At 43.0% G+C, this 21902-nt stretch overlaps 1 protein-coding gene across 1 annotated transcript in view; it reads left to right on the top strand.

Annotated features, from left to right (window-relative positions):
• fat4 (FAT atypical cadherin 4) overlaps nt 1-21902 on the top strand; it is a 323488-nt gene that overhangs the window by 142146 nt on the left and 159440 nt on the right. The window contains exons 3-4 of the mRNA XM_078211165.1: nt 14026-14157; nt 20960-21221. Of these exons, the coding sequence (XP_078067291.1) occupies nt 14026-14157; nt 20960-21221 (394 nt within the window). The remainder of the gene's footprint in view (nt 1-14025; nt 14158-20959; nt 21222-21902) is intronic.

The following is a 21902-nucleotide window of genomic DNA, read 5'->3' as shown; positions in this document are numbered from 1 at the left end:
TTGTGTTCGCTGTTGGCCTCTTGGGGTTTGTGGAAGAACTCCCGCAGCCTCATTCGCCTGATGAATTCCTCTGTGTCCGCTGCGAGACTGATGCGGTCTATTTTGGTAGTGGGGCAAAAGTTGAGCCCTCGGCTGAGAACTTCGATTTCATCTGGCTGAAGTGTGTAGTCCGATAAGTTGACAATGGACTTTCCTGCAGTGGTACTGTTTTCTACTGTGGTACCGGGGGAGGCTTGGTTGCTGCTGGTGGTGATGCCGAGTTTCTCAGGTTTCCTGTTCTTGGTGTGCATGTAGATGGTATAGTTCCTTTGTCAAAATTCGCACCTCAATATGCCAACATCTTCATGCACAGGTTCGAACAAGACTTCTTCACCGCACAGGACCTTCAACCGATGCTATACACTAGATACATCGATGACATTTTCTTCCTTTGGAGTCATGGTGAGCAATCACTGAAACAACTATATGATGACATCAACAAGTTCCATCCCACCATCAGACTCACCATGGACTACTCTCCGGAATCGGTTGCATTCTTGGACACACGCATCTCCATTAAGGACGGTCACCTCAGCACCTCACTGTACCGCAAGCCCACAGATAACCTCATGATGCTCCACTTCTCCAGCTTCCACCCTAAACACGTAAAAGAAGCCATCCCCTACGGACAAGCCCTCCGAATACACAGGATCTGCTCGGATGAGGAGGATCGCAACAGACACCTCCAGACGCTGAAAGATGCCCTCATAAGAACAGGATATGGCGCTCGACTCATCGATCAACAGTTCCAACGCGCCACAGCGAAAAACCGCACCAACCTCCTCAGAAGACAAACACGGGATACGGTGGACAGAGTACCCTTCGTCGTCCAGTACTTCCCTGGAGCGGAGAAGCTATGGCATCTCCTCCGGAGCCTTCAACATGTCATTGATGAAGACGAACATCTCGCCAAGGCCATCCCCACACCCCCACTTCTTGCCTTCAAACAACCACTCGACCTCAAACAGACCATTGTCCGCAGCAAACTACCCAGCCTTCAGGAGAACAGTGACCACGACACCACACAACCCTGCCACAGCAACCTCTGCAAGATGTGCTGGATCATCGACACGGATGCCATCATCTCACGTGAGAACACCATCTACCAGGTACACGGTACCTACTCTTGCCACTCGGCCAACGTTGTCTACCTGATACGCTGCAGGAAAGGATGTCCCGAGGCATGGTACATTGGGGAAACCATGCAGACGCTACGACAAAGGATGAATGAACACCGCTCGACAATCACCAGGCAAGACTGTTCTCTTCCTGTGGGGGAGCACTTCAACAGTCACGGGCATTCAGCCTTGGATCTTCAGGTAAGCGTTCTCCAAGCCGGCCTTCACGACACACGACAGCGCAGAGTCACTGAGCAGAAACTGATAGCCAAGTTCCGCACTCATGAGGACGGCCTAAACCGGGATGTTGGATTTATGTCACATTATCAGTAACCCCCACCGCTTGCCTCCTGGGCTTGTAGAATCTCACTAGCTGTTCTGTCTGGAGACAATACACATCTCTTTAACCTGTGTTGAATGCTCCCTCCACCCACATTGTCTGTACCTTTAAGACCTGGCTGGCTGTAGAGATTCGCATTCTAATTAGTATTCTGTAACTTGATTTCTGTGTCTGTGCACTGTTTGAGAGCAGATATCCACTCCATCTGACGAAGGAGCAGTGCTCCGAAAGCTTATGGTATTTGCTACCAAATAAACCTGTTGGACTTTAACCTGGTGTTGTGAGACTTCTTACTGTACAGTTTTTATAACCAGCTCTGCAATATGTACATAATTAACTGTCTATTATTATTTAGAATTTTTTAAAATGCTTTTCCAGAGGTAAAGATTCCTGGGTTTTAAGCCTCAAAGCTTTGCTTGCTCATTAAAACAAAACATCAGTCTTGGTTAATTTTGAGTGTACGGAGAAAGGGTAGCACAGTGATTAGCACTGCTGCCTCACAACGCTTAGGGACCCGAGTTCAGTTCTGACCTCGGGTCACTATCTGTGTGGTGTTTGCATGTTTTCCCTGTGTCTGTGTGAGTTTCCTCTGGGTGCTCAGATTTCTTCCCACATGCCAAAGATATGTGGGTTAGGTTGATTGGCAGTGTCTTTGTCAGGGGCTGGCGAGTTACTGCATGGAGTTACAGGGCTAGGGCCTGGGTGGGATTGTTGTTGGTGCATGCTCAATGGGCTGAAATGCCTCCTTCTGCACTGTAGAGATTCTATTCTATGATTAGGATGAGTGAGATAGACCATGCTCAGTATGAAGGCACAAAACTGGATTCAACTCAAACACTACAACCTGGGCATCAGAAGATGAAGATCATTATTGGTATTAGATCATGGCTGGCAATGGCATGTTAGCAAGAGTGTCTAATTTCATCTGGCACTTGGACTGTCTGCTTACTACAGGAGCTAGGTAAACCTTTGGAAGGTCTACAAACATAGCAGAAGTCATGATACTTTTAAATTGTTGCTAAAACCTTATTAACTTGTGGTTATGCATCATCTTTGTCTTAAGCAGTGTCCATGTGGAAAATTGTACTAACTACAAAAGGTTGCAATCGCTACTGGACAGTATTCCAGTTTATTAATAATAAATGCGACCTAAAACAGGAAACAAATGCCAGTATTATTTTGTTTTGTTTCTTGATTGGGTAGTTTGCATAGTTCAGAGTTGTGACTGCTATTCTCCCAACTTGGAAAATTTAATCCTGTTAGTAAGCGGTTCTGATTGATAGAAAATATGGATGGAATAAGGGAATACGTTATCCCCTCCAGTGACAATATTATTTTATTGGACTCTGCTTTCCAATATCCAGGGGTTGAACAAAAAACAATTACCGCCAATGGCAGTACTGCTGTTGTCATTGCGCTCTTTTGTTGGACATAAGGTTTTGTTCAGATAAAATAGTTAAGGCTTGAACTCATCCTCTGAGCTACTTCCAACATCCTAAACTTGATTACTTGATGTTTGCTTGATTACATTTGTGACTCAAGATCTCGCATTTCAGTTGAAATGCTGATGGCAGGGAAATAATTGTACTGCTTGTCAAGCCAAAAATGGACAGCATATGAACCAAATCATGTAATACTTTAGTGTGCCAAGTTAAGATAACAGTGTAAGTGACACAGCATATCAATCATTCCTGCACTTAAATTAGCGCTTACTGGAATTATGTCAAAATGAATTTTCAAGTCACTCATTATTGTGTTTACCTTGGGCCTTAATGTATTCGGCTGCATTTCACTGTGCGATGACGCAAGAAAGTTTCTATTTGCCTAATCTTCACAGGGTATCTGTTCTGAAATGTTCCCTGGGGGAAAAGTCCTTTGTGGATTTAGAAGTCACTTATCAGCTCAATTGGCCAGTTAAAAGGGTGCTGTAACCAGACAATGATCTGCAGTGCTAGGTCTGCTCCAGTATGATAACAAACCTGTGAAAGGAACCTTTCATGAACAGAATCTCTGTTGGTTAGCTTAGTTATTCCAGAAGAAAGTGGCCATAGGAATCACTGTCAGGATGCTGCAGTCGATGCATTAAAGAGGAATCCGAATTATTTACAGAATAGTAACATTTTCATTTATTTCAAACCTATTTGTACTTATTTCATGCAGGATGATTTAAAACAAGATAGTTACTCACCACTTCTCAAAATGTGCACTTATTATCCTCAAACCTGTGAGCTGGGAATGAGTAGAGCACCAGGGTTTTCTCTTCCCCCGCCCCCCCCCCCCCCCCAAAAAAAAACCATGGACACACTCAGAACTCACCTCCAGGTTAAAATCCAGGTCTAAATATCTAATAAGTGCATAAATATATAAATTAAACAGCTATGAAGGTATTAGCATAAAAATACCAACTCTGCATCACACAACTTGAGTCACACTAAGGAAAGCATTGCAGTTTTTAAATTTAGAATGTTTAATTGCCAAAGAGTGTTAGAGAGAGTGTACACTTCATGATTCACAGCACAGTGAGTTTCCTAATTGCAGCCATGTGGAGTGTTTACAGGGTTCCCAAGAGTAGATGTGAGTCAGAAAGGTGTGCAGTACATTTGGGACTGAAATGGTGGAAAAAGACAAAAATCAAAATCAAAATCTTAAAATGTTTGCTTTTAAAACCTCACTTGCATGCTCATGCATTCACTTAGGCTGGAACATTACCGCTGTTCACACCGGTGGGATTTTCCCATCCCGCTGCAGTGAACGGGGATTTGGCTGGGCACCAAATTCTCCGACCTCGCTCCAGCAGGAGTGTGGCATGAACAGCCGGTAAGATCGTGCCTCCGGTATTATGTCTTTGTAATATTATGGTGAGAAACTGGCAAAATCCTAGAGGAATGGTGTTTTTGCCAGATATTGAGAGAAACTTGCAGAACATCTTGGTCTGCAGTGTATTATACTGTACCTTCTCTACAACTGCATGCAGGTTAATAGAATGAGGTTGCGCTAGTTGATTGTTTTTGCGAGCTGTACTAAAAACACGCTGTAACAAACACCATACTCGACAGAGGGGAGCTTTAGTAAGTTTTAATGAGGGCCATGTAATGTGTGTTGTGCCTGCAATTGAATGAACAGCAACTGTTAAAATGATGAACTAATGCAGGAAACATGACATTTTCACATACGGCTTTTGACGAGTGGTTTGGGTATAGAAACATCCAGCAGACATTAAAATGCCACACAAAGGAGGAATGCTGAAAGGGAATGGACCATAAAAACAAAACAGCATTTAAAGTGAAAAGCTGTAGCACACTGCAAAAAAGGTGCTTGCTTTGCAAAACTATTGCTAATAAAATATATTTCTTTTTTTTTGTGTTGTACTAAGGCACTGTACGAAAGTATGCTTTGACCAAAATGTCAAAATACTGGAAAGCAATTGTTACTTTCCATCTGTTTTGACCAATCATCACTCATTTTAAGTTTTTAACATGAACTTTCTCTGAACCAGTCACCCAAACAGTACGAATTTGCCTTGAAGTATGAATAAAATTTAATGAATATATAGTTTTACTTCCTAGATAACGACATTGACTACATTTCAAAAATAGGCTTTAAAGTGCTTTCAAACATCCAGAAATTGTGAAAGGAACTAAATAAATACGAGCACATTTTGTTTTGTAAATTGAAAAATTAAAGTCAGAAGGACTATACGATGTACCATGAGGAAGATAGCACAATTCAATATGGTGGATGTGGGAATCATAGTGTGAAATTATGGTTGCAATTTTCTGGGCCCGTTGCTGCGGGCACAAATCCCATTATGGCTGCTAACTCTCATGAGAGGGCCATCACGGAATTTGCGATGGCGAGATCAGTTTGAGATCTTCCCCACCCCTTCTGGTGACATAATCAGGCGCAAATCTGATTACCATCAATTTAAATATTCCTAAATGGCTTTACACCGTTGCTTCCGGTGTCACCATATCATAGTCATAGAGTCGGAAAGTCACTACTGATTTCCAAGAACAGAAACCAGTCGTGATGACCATGCCATGGGTTTGGAGGTGAGTATAGCCCCCAGGTGGTGAGGAAAATGGCTGGGCAATTGGCACTGCCAGACATTGGGCAAGGGGCGAGGCCTTTAGGGAACCCCATTGGGGGCTCCCATTATGTGTGGGAGGTGCTGGCTGGCAATGGTGGGGAAGGGGGTTTGTGGTTGTATAGCAATGTGAGGGGTTATGCCTGCATTGCGGTGGGGGAAAAAGTTAAGGGGGAAGGGGGGTGAGCCTGCATTGTTGAGTGGTGGGGGGATTCTGATGCTCCAATGCCAGTGGTGATTGCGTGTGCGTGCGTGTGTGGGTGGGGGGGGGTGGGAGGTGATTCTGATGCCTTAGGGGTGGAGCGGGGAACTCATTCATTTGAGGGAAAGTTGCCCCTCTGTGGCTGAGAGTTGGGGGTGTTCCCCTTGTCTGCCGGGAGTCCCGATGTCTTGTGGGGAGGTGAGGGGGGGGGGGGGGGGTGGAATCTTTAACTTTAATTTGAGATCGAGTCAGAATCTGATACTTGGCCCTTTCTTTGGAAAATTCCATCCTACGTTTATGGGCACAAACAGTCAGTGTGCCGCGGGACGCTGTTAGGATAATAAGGTTTCACGCAGTGTTAAATGGCAGTACATCATGATTTTGTTGACTGAGAAATTTTAGTTTGCATTCGCCTCAGGAAACTGAAAAACAGAGATTTCAATAAAATGCATTCTGAGACTCGTTGTATTTTCAGATTCATCCAGTCAGTGCCTTATGTTTTGTGGCAGCAAATTGGTGCAGAATGTAGTTCCCCTGCTCATAAAAATAGCAAAGTCTGTAAAGCAGAGCGTAGTGGAAAATACAACTGCACAAGGTAGAATCAGAAAAAATCCTTTGTTTTCATTTATGTGAAAGCACTTTGGAAGAGGGAAAGACTTAAATGCTTTACATTTGTCACATGCAAAACAATGTACTGTCAGAATGAATTTCTGACTCCATCTAAGACAGCAGCACATTAAAAAAGCTATCATAGAAACGTTTCTACATGAAAGCTGCAATGTTTTCTTTTGAAAAGAACATTTTTGAAAAGTTTGTAATAAGTTTATGAGCCTGTATCTTACACTTGCCTGGGTGTAGAATGACACCCTGCAGGGCGTGAAATTGGTAATAATGTCCTGCCTATCCCCTTCCCACCCACCCCACAGGTATTTTAATTGCAGTGGGGGAAATGTCAGGTGACCTGCTTGCTAGTAGGCCAATTGAAACACTTTTAAGTGCCCAATTAAGGCCGCCTTCCTGCCACTGCTGGAATTCTTCCTGCAATGGGAGAGGCCCAGACCAGGTCGCCAGGCATCCCAGCAAGGCCATTTGGCTTGGTGAATGGACCTGAAGATGAGGATGTGAGGTGACTGTTGGTTGGGCACCCCTGTACCCATTGGAGGCCTCACCCTGAATGTGAACTCTTCTCCACATTCCCCCATAACCTTGACCTGTCAATGCGTGCCCCCTGCACCTCACTCAACCCCTCGCCAGGGCCTGCCAGCCTGACCCTGGTGAGACCCCAGACTCGCCTCTCAATCTGTGCTCCATCGCTGAACACTTTCTTCGAGTGCTACTGGAGCCCCAGCAGTGGCCACTGCTTGTGGTGGCACTGCAAGGACAAGAGTTGACACCCATATGTTTGGTCGGCAGCTCTCTGAAGCAGGAATTTCTCTTGGAAGAGGGCGGAAGACCCCCTTAAAGCCAATTCAATGGCTGTGAGGTGAGCCGGCCAAGTGCAGGCAGGCTTGTCTCCTACTTTTATATCGGGACAGGAACACTGCCTTCAGTATAAAAGTCTGCCAATGATTTTTCACCATCTGGGCTGTTACCATCGGAGTTGGCAGTCAGCTAACCTTTTTTAATTCGAGAAGCCAAGAATTTAAAACGTGTCGTTTATGGGGGTGAGAGTGGAAGGGGGGAAGCGTTGTGTGTGTGTGTGTATATATACGTGTGGAGGATAAGGTGACTTAATGTAGGCTTCAGTTCCTATTCTGCAGGATGTCCCACTTCGAGAGTTGCCAGTCGCTCCAGTTGGCCAGCGGCTCTTTAGCCCTCAGTAGCACCACATCAGAGTGGTGGCCAGTGCTGGGATTGCAGGCAGTCCCACAATGCCAAAGAGAGCAAGTGTCCAGCTCCAATATCATGGTGAAAGGCATGAAAGATGTCAGGGCTGGGTTCTTGAGGCCAAGGGGAAGGGTATAAGGGAGGCATGTCTCCGATAGGCACAGGGACATGGAGTGTATCTCCCTTCACCATGGATGAAATACGGTGGTAGCGGGATGAGGCTCTTAAATGGTCATTTGTACCTCCTCCATTCCCCACTAAATTTCAGACAGACTGGGGGCAGGTGGGTAGACGATGGGCAGGCCGCCTGCTAAATTTTCTAACAACCCCTGACTTCAAACCCACCAATGACGGAATGTAAAATCCAGTCCATAGGAAGTGGATTACACCATTCATTCCTTTAGTCCAGTGGTTCCCAAAGGGTGCGGCGCGCCACACTGGTGCGGCAAGAGAGGTTGGCAAGTGTGGCGGGAAGATTCAAGGACAATCAAAGAAACATTTAAACATGGATTAGATATTTTTCCAAAGTGATTGTTTTATACTTTCTGGATGTCCCATGATCATATTATAAAGTAGTTCTGTTCTATGTTATGAATCAAGCACTGCTAGGAGTTGTTTTTTTTTTGTTTTTGAATGTATTTCTTATCAATAAAAAATTCGGTGTGGCGCGAGCAAATTTTTATTCCGAAAGCGCGGCCCAGTGAAAAAAGTTTGGGAACCACTGCTTTAGTCAGTTCCACCATTAAATTAGATCATGACTGATCATTGCCTCAATCCTGTGAATTCAACATTGCTTCTCACAACTTGATAACCTAAAAAAGGCCCATTATGCCTGTAATTGGGGCAGTAGCAAGGGGAAAAGGCCTCCTTTTGTTTTGCAGCCGATTATGCTCAACCAGATTTTTGCAGAGTTAGGATGACTTCGGAAATCTTTTTTAAAAAAAAATGATGGACAGGACCCGGACGCAGAGGTCCGAGTCCCATTTCCAACAGATACAACTTTTGCAATTTTTTTAATAGTAGATTGACCACTTGAGGCAATTGAGTTTCATGAATAGGAGTTTTTTCAGTATCCTACTAGTCTCGTCACCCCAACATTAAGGGGCAATTTAGCATGGCCAATCCACCTAACCCACACATCTTTGAACTGTGGGAGGAAACTCACACAGACACGGGGAGAACTCCACACAGACACACGTGTATGAGTGAGAGCTCTCGTATAATGTTAGAAGTTTAATTTTTTTTTCATCTCTACATGGCTCCTGAGATCTTCCATAGTGGATATTGGATGAGCTGCTAAGGAGGTGTTATGGGTACTTGTGAAGTGGGATGGAAGAAACATGGAGTGTGTGAGGTGGTATGGGGGGGGAAATGGGATGGATGGGAGAAGACTGAGGACTAGAGGGCCTTAACAGCCTTTTGTAAAACTGATCCCCAAGTGTCAGTGAATCAAGGCACCCCTTCTAACCAGCCAGACTCTGCACTTCCCTGGCTCTGTGGCAGCCTCCAAACTGCCTCCGGAGGTGGCAGACCTGGCACTACTATGGCCCCGCCACATCCTAAAGGAACAATTGGAAAATTTCTTGGCTGGGAGATGATCTTTTAATCGCCACACTGTCTGCTCCTGAGTCATAAAAATATACTTGAGTTTGTTCGTTCTAACCATAGTTGAACAACTTTTCCAGTTGTGTAACCTTTCATAATTTATAAATATTTACTAGGTTCACTTCATATTTAAAAAAATGCAGCAATCAGCTTTCCTGTGTTTTCCAAGTTCACTGTTTGTTTGGCTTTTGGGCTGAACTGTTTTAAATTTGACTTGGCTGGGAAAGCTGAAGTTGTAAAACACATAGGATTTATAATACATTAAGTGGAATATTTAGAAATAGCATGACTAAAACAATCTGGTAAACTTCTGATCTCACTTTTATTAGCAGTGAGATGAATGCTCATCTTATGCTTGATTATGAAAGTGCACTTTCTTACTGCCTGGTGGTCTTTGATGTTGGAACATTTCGTAACCTCATGGGAAAACCCTTGTGTCAAAGTCTTGTCAAGATAGAGAGAGGACAGCTGCTGTCTTTATGATGATCATGAAGTATGGAATTTGCCACAGTGTGAAGACCAGAACCGCTCTCTGAAGACGATGGTTTCCAAGTGTTTGCCAGATATGAACTACGTAGCCACTGTGATATGAGAAAACAGAAAAGCCAGTCATCTTTGTTTAAATTTTAAATTTATTCTTCCCATTTATCTTCCAAGATCTATAAATAAAAAGGCGTCAGGAAAAAATGGCTGTTTAGGCTTTGAGATTGGGTTTGGCATTGCAGGGGGTCTATCAACTTTATATGGGAACTCAGTATAACTTTGTTATAACAGTAAGGATATTAAACAAAAGAAAAGTTTTTAAAAATGACCCAGCAATTAGTGTAAATTAAGCAGTAAAGTGACATTAGCTACCAAAATCCAAGAATGTCTGGAGTAATGCCCCACCATATCATGTGACATTTCATGGCCATAATTTTCAGCACATGCCCAGCAGCTCTATACAAGAGGCTAGAATCTGAGCATTGTATTGATATTAGATCATTGGATTAGGTTCAAGTTAAAACTGGGCACAGTCCATTAAGCATTGCCGGTGTAACATTTGGTTTCAGATTAACATTTACGATCTTCAGGCTTCTTTAATGCGACATCGCAAAGCTGTCGTTGGGTATAGCCTAAGATCCACCCAGTAGCTACTGGCGTTTCACTGCAATGTAACTTCTGGGTGATTAGGTACCATCGTATACGGAGGATTGCCTTTTGAGTGTTTTGTATAAAAAACAAAAGACTGTTCTCTCGGACAGCTGTTGAGACGTGACTGGATGCAAAATTAGCCTGAGCAGGTTTGAATCCAGCTTCCAGTAGCTGTGAGATCACATCTCTTGACTGTCCTCAAATCCAGCACTAATCTAACAAGCTTTCATTATAAGAATATAGAAATTCAGAACAAGATCAGTCCATTCAGTCCATCCAGCTGTCATTTAAATCCATGCTTAGGAATCTGCAGAACCCATTTTCATCTCTCTTCTGCCTTATGGGGATAAAAATTATGACAGAAAAAAGATCAGCATATTGGTGTGGGGCTAAAGGAAACAGGTGTCCTTCTAAAGTTTGGAATCAAAGGTCATAGTCAGGATAATATAAAGAATCTGAACATTCCATCAGCTTTCTACCATACTTGAACCAGATTCCCTGATGCTGTCAATGGGTGTAAAATGGGAATAGAACAGTTGGCCTGACAGCTCAGTTCCCACACAAATCCTACCAGGACTATAGCCACTGGCCCCATTATAGGTCTGAAAGCACAAGGCAACCTTCACAGCTCCAGCTACAGAATTGAATGCTAAAAACAATATTCATTCACCTCGCGCAATCTAGTTGCTGACTTGAATCCACATAGAGTATGTATGTTAAGAAACGTTCCTGTGTTGGTTACTGTACTGGCTGAAGTTATATTCACATATTGTAGAGCATCTAACTAGAAAAGGAGGAGCTTTAACTCACTCATCTTGGGCCAAAACCGGGTGGGGGGGTGGGTGATGCGGTGGGGGTGGCACCAGTTAAAATGGACTGCAAACCTTAACACTTCCTTTCCTGCCCTAATCTGGCCAACTGCAATTTTAAGTAATGGCTGATGAGGACACCCACCTAAAGACAGATCCTCTTTAAATATGTGGATCAGCTCTAATGGCCTCATTGGAGATCCAGGCGGAAAAAAAACAGAAAAAAGGGGGAAATAAGAATACAGGTCCAAACTGGTCTTGTATCCCTTAAAATGGAACACCAGTGAAATCTGAGAAATAAGAATACCAGTCTGAACTGTATTTTTCCTACTAGAGTCCTTGATAGGCTATTTTATCCTGTTGCCTGAGCAAGGAAGCAATGGCAGTCTCCCTTCCAGGCCATACTAAACAGACTGGGCCTGCGGGTAAGTTTTTTTACATTTTTTTGTTTTCTGTAGGAATCAGGAGGAGCATAAACATTCTTCTGAGTCCCACAAGAAAACCTTGGGCCCAACCCCGAACAGGATTTCCCTCCAAGAAGAGGGAGCTATTTTACTAGCACCACTCTTCTCCCCATTGTCCTGGACATTCTTCCTTTTCAGATGACAATCCAATTCCTTCTTGAATGCCTCGATTGAACCTGTCTCCACCAGACGTGCAACCTGTTCAACCTTTCTTCACAAGATAAGCCTTTCATCCCAGCAATGAGTTGAGCGAACCTTCTCTGAACTGCTTCTAATGCAGTTATATCCTTTTTCATCTGGAAACCAAAACTGTACACAGTATTCCAGATGTGCCCTAACCAAGGCCCTGTACAATTGCAAAAAACCTCTCTACTTTTATGCTCTATTCCCCTTGCAATAAACACCAACACATTTTTGCACCTTTCCATTTTTGTCTCACTGTTAAAGTTAAAATGCTTCAAGATATCGTGATCCATGAATGAATCCACTGTGTTTGTCTAATGGATTTTGACAGCTTTGCAAGAAAAAGATCTTAATTTAAAGCAATCACAATCTCCAGCAAAAGAGTACTGAGAAAATTATTTGAACTAAAAACTGACATGTCCTAAGGTTCTGATAGGCTACATCCTAGGGTCTCAAAAGAAGTAGCTGCTGAAATAGTAAATGAGTTGGTTTTAATTTTCCAAAATGCTCTAGATTCAGAAAGAGTCCACTCAGATTGGAAAATAGCAAATGCAACTCTGCTATCCAAGAAAGGGGGAAAACAGAAAGCAGCAAACTACAGGCCAGTTAGTTTAACATCTGTCATATGGAAAATGCTGGAATTTATTATTAAGGAGGTTATGGCAAGGCACTTAGATAACCTGAACGCTATCAGGCAGAGTTAACATGATTTTGTGAAAGGGAAAACAAGTTTGACTAATTCATTAGAGAGTTCTTTGAGGAAGTAACAAGCAGCATGGATAAAGGGGAACCTGTGGATGTGGTATGCTTAGATTTCTAGAAGGCATTTAACAAGATGCCATATCAAAGGTTACTGCACAAAATAAGAGCTCATCATGGTGTTGGGTGTAACATATTAGCACGGAGAGTGTATTGATTAGCTAACAGGCAGCAGAGAGTAAGTATAAATGGCTCATTTTCAGGTTGGCAAGGTGTGATGAGTGGAGTGTCACAATATTTACAATCTGTATAAATTATGTGAATGACAGGATCAAAGCTTTAGTTGCGACATTTTCTGATAGAGAAAAGTATGAAAGTAAGTTGTGAAGAGGGCACAAGGAGCCTGCAAAGGGATATAGGTAGGTAAGTGAGTGGGCAAAAAATTGGCATATGGAGTATAATGTGGGAAAATATGAACTTGTCCACTTGACATGAAGAATTAAAAAGCAGCATATTATTTAAAGGGTGTCCTGGTACATGAAGCAGGTACAACAAGTGATTAGGAAGGCAAATGGAATGTTTTTTTATTGCAAGTTAAATGGAATACAAAAGCAGGGATGTTCTGCTACAGTTGTATAGATTATTGGTGAGACCACTCTAGAGTACAATGCCAAAACAGAAAATGCTGGAAAATCTCAGCAGGTCTAACAACATCTGTGTAGAAAGATTGGAGCTAATGTTTCGCGTCTGGATGACCCCTTAACAGAGCCCTGACACAGCTCTGATGATGGGTCACCCAGACTCAAAATGTTAGCTCTATTTTCTCTTCACTGCTGATTTTCCAGCATTTTCTGTTTTTGTTTCCGATTCCAGCATCTGAAGTAATTTGCTTTTATCTAGAGTACATTGTACAGTTTTGGTCTCCTTATTTAAGAAATATTACATAATTTCATTAGAGAAGGTTCACCCAACTGATTCCTCAGATGGTGAGGGGTGGGGAGAGATGGAGGCGGGGGGCAGGTAGAGCTGTTGGAGATATCCTCTGATGAAAGGCTGGACAGGTTGGGCCTATATTTTTAGAGTTTAGAAGAACGAGAGGTAATCTTATTGAAACATAAAAGATTCTGAGGGAGTTTGAAAGGCTGGATGCTGAAAGAATGTTTTCCATTGTGAAGAGACCAGAACTAAGGGGCACAGTTTTAATAAGAGGTCTTCTCATTTAAGACAGAGATGAGAAGTTTATTCCCTTAGAGGTTCAAGGGTCTCTGAAACTCTCTTCCCGAGAGTGTGGTGGAGACAGGGTCATTGAATATTTTTAAGGCTGAATTTAATAGATTCTTGATTGACACAGGAGTCAAAGGATATGTGGGGCAGGAAGCACAATCAGATCGACCATGATCTTATTGAATGGTGGAGCAGGCTTGAGGGGTTGAATGGCTTCCATTTTGTATGTTCATTTGTTAATTTATTGTCATCTCCTCCAGAGGTTCGTTAACAGATTTTTTGTTTGTTTTTCAGGTGGAAATAACATTGCAAGATATTAATGACAATCCTCCAGTGTTTCCTGCTGATGCACTGGATGTCATCATTGAAGAAAACATCGGAGATGGTTTTCGAATATTACAACTGTCAGCTACAGATGCAGATGAGGTAGGTGTTGCATCCCTTGATTTAAGATCTGTTTTCCACAAAGCGTTTCAGCCCCATGTTGATACTTTTTTAGCCATCGTTTTCATCGAGTCGTGAAAATTTGGTTAGGAATTGAGAACCCAACTGCAGAATATCATCAAAGTTAAAAAAAGTAGGAAAGGATCATAGAATCCATACAGTGCAATAGGAGGCCATTTGGCCCATCAATACTGCACCAACAATGCACTCGTCCAGGTCCCATCTCTGTAACCCCATGTATTTCCTCTGCTAATCCCCCTGACACTAAGGGACAATTTACCATGGCTAATCCACCTAAACTGCACATCTTTGGAGTGGGGAAGCAAACCGGAGCACCCAGAGGAAACCCACACAGACACGAAGAGAACATGCAAACTCCACGTAGACAGTGACCCAAGGCTGGAATCGAACCCAGACCCCTGGCGCCACAGAGCTGTCCAGAAGACCAGATAGATCCAGAAGTGGGAGTTTGGTGACGCTAAGCTTGGGTTTAAGAATGTCTGACTTCCTCTGGAGTTGGCAACGAATCTATGATGCATTAAGACCTAAAAGTGAGAAAAAAATACAGAGGGCATTTTAATGTATAAGTTTTTTTCAGAGTGGTTCTGGTATTCAAAAAATGTGTGTATTGTTTTTCTTAATTTTCTATCAGTTTTAACACAGTTTATCCTTCAGGCTCAAAATTAAGAGAAATTGCCTCTCAGTAAGCAGCAAATGTAGAATGTTCTCAGTATCCATTCACTTTACAAAGAAGTCCCAGAATGTTGTGGTTTGGAACTACGTTCCAAGTTTCTGGAATTCCTCATTTATTAAATATTATGCAGTATCCAACTGACAGCCAGTAAACTTGGCTTCAGTCCATTCCATTTCTAATGTTTATGGGAATGCTAGTGCTATCACACTGTACAGATATCAGTTCTAACATCGCAATTCTGCAGTTTATTCTTACTGTTACAAAATTACAAACCTCACTTTATGAATGCTATAGCAGGGGGGCAATGACAATAATACATACTGGAGAAACAGATGAATGCATAATAATCTGCTGCTGACTCTCTACCTTCGAAAGCCAGCTAACCAAATGAAGCCACGGTGTTGTGTGCATGTGATGGTGAAACTAAGAATGAAGTGTCATAAATCCCAAAGCAAAGAAAGTAATATATCAAAAATCACATTCATTTAGTTTTCTTATTCTGTCCTCCCTCCAAACTTCTCTCCTGAAAATGTTGATTTCTGCTTGCATGCACTTCCTTGAATCCCAGCTGCTCTGCCTACTTTGTCCAAACGGCTATTCTACTTGTGCAAGCCTCATTGTCATTCAGCTTTTCAACTTAATTCTGATTGGCTGGCTTTCTTAAGTTGCACGCGAGGGTTGGAGGATCCAGGATGCGGGTTCCTTTCCTCCTATCTTCTGAACACAGCCTGCCTGTCCAATGAACCCCCTGCAGTCAGCCAGCTTCCCATTACCTTCACCTCCAGGCTTACTATTTACTGCCTCATTCCCCCAAAGCCACGTGCACGAGTGACCGGGATTCTTTGTGAACGTACAATATTGAGTGTCTTTTGCACACACAACTGAATCATTTATTTTGTATGCAAAATGGCACGGTGGTTAGCACTACTGCCTCACAGCACCAGGGAGCTGGGTTCGATTCCGGCCTCAGGTCACTGTCTGTGTGGAGTTTGCATGTTTCCCCTGTGGCTATGTACTAATATCATGTAATACTTTTACTGGCGCATACAAATGACATATACAACTAAATTTTCTGGTCGTGCCTGCCCTGAGGCCAGAAATTCCCATCTGAGGTCAGTGGACCTTTGAACGGCCCGTCAAATTGCCTGTCATGACGATTCCTGCAGCAGACAGGATGGAACATTCACCCCATAGTCCTCATGGTCCTGCAGTGACTGTGGGATATCAGTATATCCGTGCATAACTATTCATTTAAAATTCTTCACACCATGATTTTGAAATGAATTAAAATATTGGCGAGAGAACCTTCATACAAACACCTGGTTCTGATGTTTCTCTTCTTTTAACCTGGGATACGCACCGTTTCCAGGGGCAAAGGAGAAGTCAGAGGTGGAGGCCCATGATGTTCTGTCTCCACCATTTGACACCACTCTTGGATTTCCTGGACTTTCCCCATTGTTCTGGATGGGGTAGGAGGCTGGGGGGTGGGTGCAGTTAATGAGGATAGGATGCATATGATATGTGCAGGGAAAGGGTGGGTGTACAAATACAGGGAACAGGGGGCAAATTTTACTCCTGTCTCATTTTCCTGAAGGTTTTCGAATAGCAGCACCTGAGAAAAAGCTGCATCTAGCTTTTGCTGCACCCCCCCCCCCCCCCCAATCCCTGCAAATCAGGTTGGCAACATCTGAAAGCACCAGGCAAAGACAGCCTAAAAGGGCAAGTGGCCGTCATTTTGAACAGGATTATTTTGGATCATCAGGGCTGCTGAGCACCTTCTGGTTGGTGTTTTTGATCTCAGCTGGAAGGCCCTGCGCTGATGGTCATTATTACTGCAGCAGGCACTGGCTTCCTGGCTGCACTTCTGAATGCAGAGCCCTTTCAGAGGAGCTAGGGGCCCTCACTCAGGGCATTCTGATGACTGAGAATGCAAATGTTGATATTTGAATCCGGTCTACAGTCATAACGTACATGAGGTGCACAGCTGAGCCTAACTACTAGGCAGACTGAGGAGAGAAACTGTTTTGTAGTCTCTCATGAGTATCCCATGGAGTAAATTTCAGGCCCCATCAATATTAACTAATTGGTTATTTTTACGTCACTAAATTTCATCCAATGTCGACCAAGATCAATTTTAATCAATTCTGATTATTGATCCGTGGAAGAGAGAAATTTCCAGTCACCCGTAGTACTAAATTTGTTCAAACATCAATTGTATTTTAGCTAATACTTTCAGTGCAGTGGATCTTTCTTTTTAACCTACTCCCTCACTTCACATTATTTTCCTTGCACCAAAATGCGTTCCCTCCACCTTGATACAGAGCCAGGACCCTCTTACTTACAATGCAAAGCTGCTTATGTAGCTGGTGTTCATTATGAAAAAAGGATGAAACAACCACATCCACGTTGAACCATTCAAGCCTGTGCTAAATACAAACTCCTTGCTCAGATCTTTCAATGCTGATGGAATGACAAGGGAGGATTTGAATAAACAGAGGCACCTGTACATACAAGCCCTTGAATATAACGCTGCCGAGTGAAAATAGTACAGAAGAGCAATTACAGCTGGCGTGAAAATGTTCAACTGCACATGTTACTCGTTAGAAATAGAACTTTACAATGGTGAGGCTTACTTTTTAGGTATGATGTGGTAGGTAAATTTACTGCATGATACCGTCCGTACATTGCTGACTGTTTTTCTTTTAAAGACAATCCGAATACTGTGGTTCAACTGATGTGACCCTGTGAAAATTCAAATTCAGGGTTTGTTTTGCTTTCATCAGTATCACACCACCTCCGCTGCTCTCATCGCTCTAATGAGGTTTGGCACTTTCCTGTTTTTCAAATGAACAGGCATTTTCTTTCAAACAGGCTTCTGTGTGTTTTTTTTAAATTTTCGATGTAAACAGGACAGTAAGTATCCAGCCTTCTGGATCTTTGTTCTCTGTTAGCTTTCAGAGGATTTCTTTTGGTCTATATTGTGAGGTTCCGAGCACAATCATCAATGGACGATTCAAGCTGCTCCTTTGGTGGTATGTCAAATTGAAGTTCACTTCCATCAGCCAGTAGAAAGGCTGCCAGTCCCAAAAGTCAATGACACTGCATCTAAATCAGCAGCATTTGAGCAAAGAAACAGCAGACTGATCAAACCTAAGAAATTCCGCAAACAAAGTAAGAGCTTGCACTGAAATACGTATACCCCACACCAGCTGTATACTGATGCCACAGGACACTTGACTGTTTTAGAACAAATATTTAAAATGATCTTCCCTAAAAATAGGTTCCTCACCTTCCTCAACGCTGCCCTCTGCCCAGTTTTCAACCTACACACTTCATCCAACTTCTCTATCTCCTATCCTCACTGAATTTCAGTCTTTATTGTATCCATACCCATGGGCATCTATCAACTTTGCCAGTTCCCATGGACTTGTTGCACTCAAGGATCAGAATCTTCTTGTGTCAGGGATCCTGAGAGGCAGAATGGCACAAGCATGCAGCAGCCAGACAATTACATACGCGGAGGTGAGAGCCACAGCCAATCATGCAGCAGGAGCAAGCAGGAAGTCACCAGCCCCACCATCACCTCTCGGAGTCGAGGGTGCGAGGGCCATATTTGAAAGACATCTGGACAGGCATCCACCCTGTCACCCTGCAGCATCAGTCTGGCTGTTTATGAGGAGTTTGTAACCCTTGGATCTGTTGGAATTTACACAACGATATTTTGTAAGGAGATGAACATATCTTTCTAGCCTCATTCTGGCTAGAATCCACATGCAGTGAGGGTGTCACCATTCTGAGTGATGGATTGCTTCATTACCTTTGCCCTGCCTTTGATTATCCTTGACCCACTCTCCATCACCCTTGATGAATTATCATTCATCCTAGAGCTTCTCTCTGTCACCATTGGTCAGCACCCCCACTCGCTCTCAGCACAATGTCCCTACCTCTACCCTCCACCTGCCGTCCATCACCCTTAATCCTCCCTCCATTTTCCTTGACCTTCTGTTATCCTTGACTCTCGGAACCTCACTGTTGACCTTCGCTATATAACCTGTGATATCCCCACAATCAAACTCGGCCTACCCTTTGTAGATATTGACCTTCCCTGTGTGGTCCAGCTTCCTCCTCCTGCCCCCCCATGAGCCTTTGTCGGGCTGTCACCTCCCTCCTTCGTTCAGCTACGCCTCCTTCTCCTTTCACAGCCACTGCCCGAGCTCAATGCATCGCTACCTCCTCTCCCCTGGTTCACTAAAGCTCCCCATACTGGAAACGTGATTCCTACTCAATCCAAGTCCACCCGGAAGACTATCTTACCTGCTATTTTAATCAGCTGTGAATCTGAAGGCAAGTGTTTCTCTTTTGCTGTTGTTTACTAATTGAGCGGGAGGCAAAAAGTAGGCTTCCCAATGGTGGGATGAAAGTGGGTTATTAAGACACCAAAGTAGAATTTATTGTGAAGGGTGAAGTTCACATTTTTATCCCCTACCATAAGCTCTCTACCTTGTCACTCATTCCATGTTCTGCCCTGACTACATACTCAGGCTGAATCAGTCCCTCGAAACATAGCATCATGCTTTGTTGGGGCTAGAAATGAGCTTTAAGCCCCATGTCAATTCAGCACCAAGGTTACATATTCCCTGTCGTACAATGCTTCATTCAGCCTTACCATCAGCAAAACTCTGCTTCATGATTTGATTGTTCAGTTGCCTTGCTGATGTGTTTCAGGTTTTTTCACCAGTTTATCTTGTTGAACAAAAGTCAACGTATTTATCACAGTAATGTGTTACTAACTCCCTCTTTTGAAAGATTGGAGAAGTATACATGTCAGTGCACACAAGTTTATGACATCCTAGTTTTTACATCAAGGTGTTCTCTTTAGTCCCCACTTCATTTTATTGTATGACCAGATGTGCAGGCAGCCATAATCACAAGGCGGTAATTTAGTAGCTTATATACTTGGGAACAATTAAAATGCAATCGATCTAATCCAATGGTTCAAACCACCATGATGATATTGACTTATTTTTGACTTAGATTGCAGACTGAAAACTGTTCTGATGCTATGTTTGGATCTTGTGGCTTTTGATCAGATTTTGTTCCAGGCGCAAGATGTGTCAGCTTGGAGAATGAGGCCTGAATCTCCTTCCTTGTGGTTAGTGAAGGATTGGGATTAAACGTACCCTGTCATTACCATAGTCTATTTTGCCGGTTTGGGAATTAGCATCTATTGGGATGAGCTCGCAGCAGTATCCCACCATCAAGAAGGGAGCTAGACATTAATGAGGATGAAGTTGTGACTGTACTAGAGTGGCAGCAGAACCGGACGAGGAGGGGACAGATTTAAAGGGCACAAGAGAGATTGAAGAGTTGACAGGAGGATTATTTTGGGTGTTTGAACTAGGCAGAAGCTTAATAAAATAAGTTTTTTTAACCTCGAAGAGAGTGAAAGGTGCCCAATCCTGCAATCTCTTTCTTCAAAAGTGGAATCAGTCAACCTTTCAATTCCGCAGCAAGGACTACTGCTAGACTTTCATAACTGATTTTGAGATTAGCAGTATTAACAGAAAATGACAAGGAAATAGCGTGCATTGCTGTGCCCTGCCTTCCTGCTGGTGCCTTTTCTCCTGCTGTCATCTACGTTTGCTGGGCAGTGAACAGGCAGCCAACAACTTGCCTTCATGTGGCAGGATGGGAGAAAAATCTAGCTTAAAGTCGAAATTTGGCGATTGCCTTCCTCCCAGATTTTCCTTGGTTTTGCCAACGCACTTGCCTGCAATTGAGCAGTATAGGTTGGGAATATCCAGACTTTACCACTTGGCGCATTCCATATTCTGATTGCAAGAATACAATCAAAAGGAGGAATTAAGGCATCATTACTGCAAACTCAGGAATAAGTTGCAGTTACTATCTGAAACACACTGTATCTAATGTGAAAATACATCAATAAACTTCAGTTCTAAATGTGAAAGGGAAACTTGATATTTAACTGAAAAAATGTTTCAGCTGTGTTGCATTTGGAATGATGCATGAAGATCAGAGGTTTATTACTGCTGAATTTGCAATTTGTGTATCTATTTTTCCTTAACTTAGGGTCCAAATGCCCTTGTGACATACACAATTATCAGCGGGGCGGACAACAGTTTCCGTATCGATCCAGAATCCGGAGATCTTCTAGCCACTAAGCGTTTGGACCGAGAGCGTCGTTCCAAATATTCCCTACTGGTCCGAGCCGATGATGGGCTGCAATCCTCAGATATGCGAATCAACATCACCGTCAGTGATATTAATGATCACACGCCCAAGTTCTCCAGAGATGTATATTCATTTGATATACCCGAGGACGCTACACCAGGTAAAAAGAGAAACTACAGCAAATCTCTCAGTATTAACAATGAATAATAATATTAGTGGAATAATAACAAACAAATATCCACCTTCTCTGATCGGCTAACTTAGGAGCAGTTCCCATGATTCTGTTCTCACTTTAATATTCTTCAGTTCTCTGCCCAAAGGCAGCTTCTTGCTGTTTATTCACCAACCATGGCAAAGCATCGTGATTTTTTTACCACGGGTAAGGCGAAGAATCTATCTCAGCCAGAATGAGGAAGGATCGAACCCAATAAACCCAACTGCTGTTGGCAATAATCTGATCCTCATGCTAGCCAACTGGCCCATCTCACTCTTTAGAGGAAATCCTAGTTTTATTCCGTTGTGAGGCCATTTTAATCAATTATCACATTTAAGTAGCCTATTGAGTAACCATCATAAAATGCCATGCTTCCTGGCTACACGTACCGTCTAGGCCGAAGATAGTAATGTACTGGCATCGTGCTGAACAGGGCTCCAGTTAACTCAGGTCAAGTTCCATTGTTAATATGTAATTGTTAGTTACTTGTCTGCAAAACAAGAGGCCAAGTGCTAAGGGATACCATATGTTATAAACTATCCCAAGCTGATCTGCGCTGTATCTTCTCTGTCTCTGGCCTGGATTGCGCTGTCAGCTGCCCTTGAGCAGAAATGCATAGTAAACAAG

The sequence above is a fragment of the Mustelus asterias genome, chromosome 1 (genome assembly GCF_964213995.1).
Source record: "Mustelus asterias chromosome 1, sMusAst1.hap1.1, whole genome shotgun sequence".
Lineage (NCBI taxonomy): Eukaryota > Metazoa > Chordata > Chondrichthyes > Carcharhiniformes > Triakidae > Mustelus > Mustelus asterias.
The sequence above is the reverse complement of the archived record's forward strand: the minus strand, read 5'-3'. Positions and strand labels throughout refer to the sequence as shown.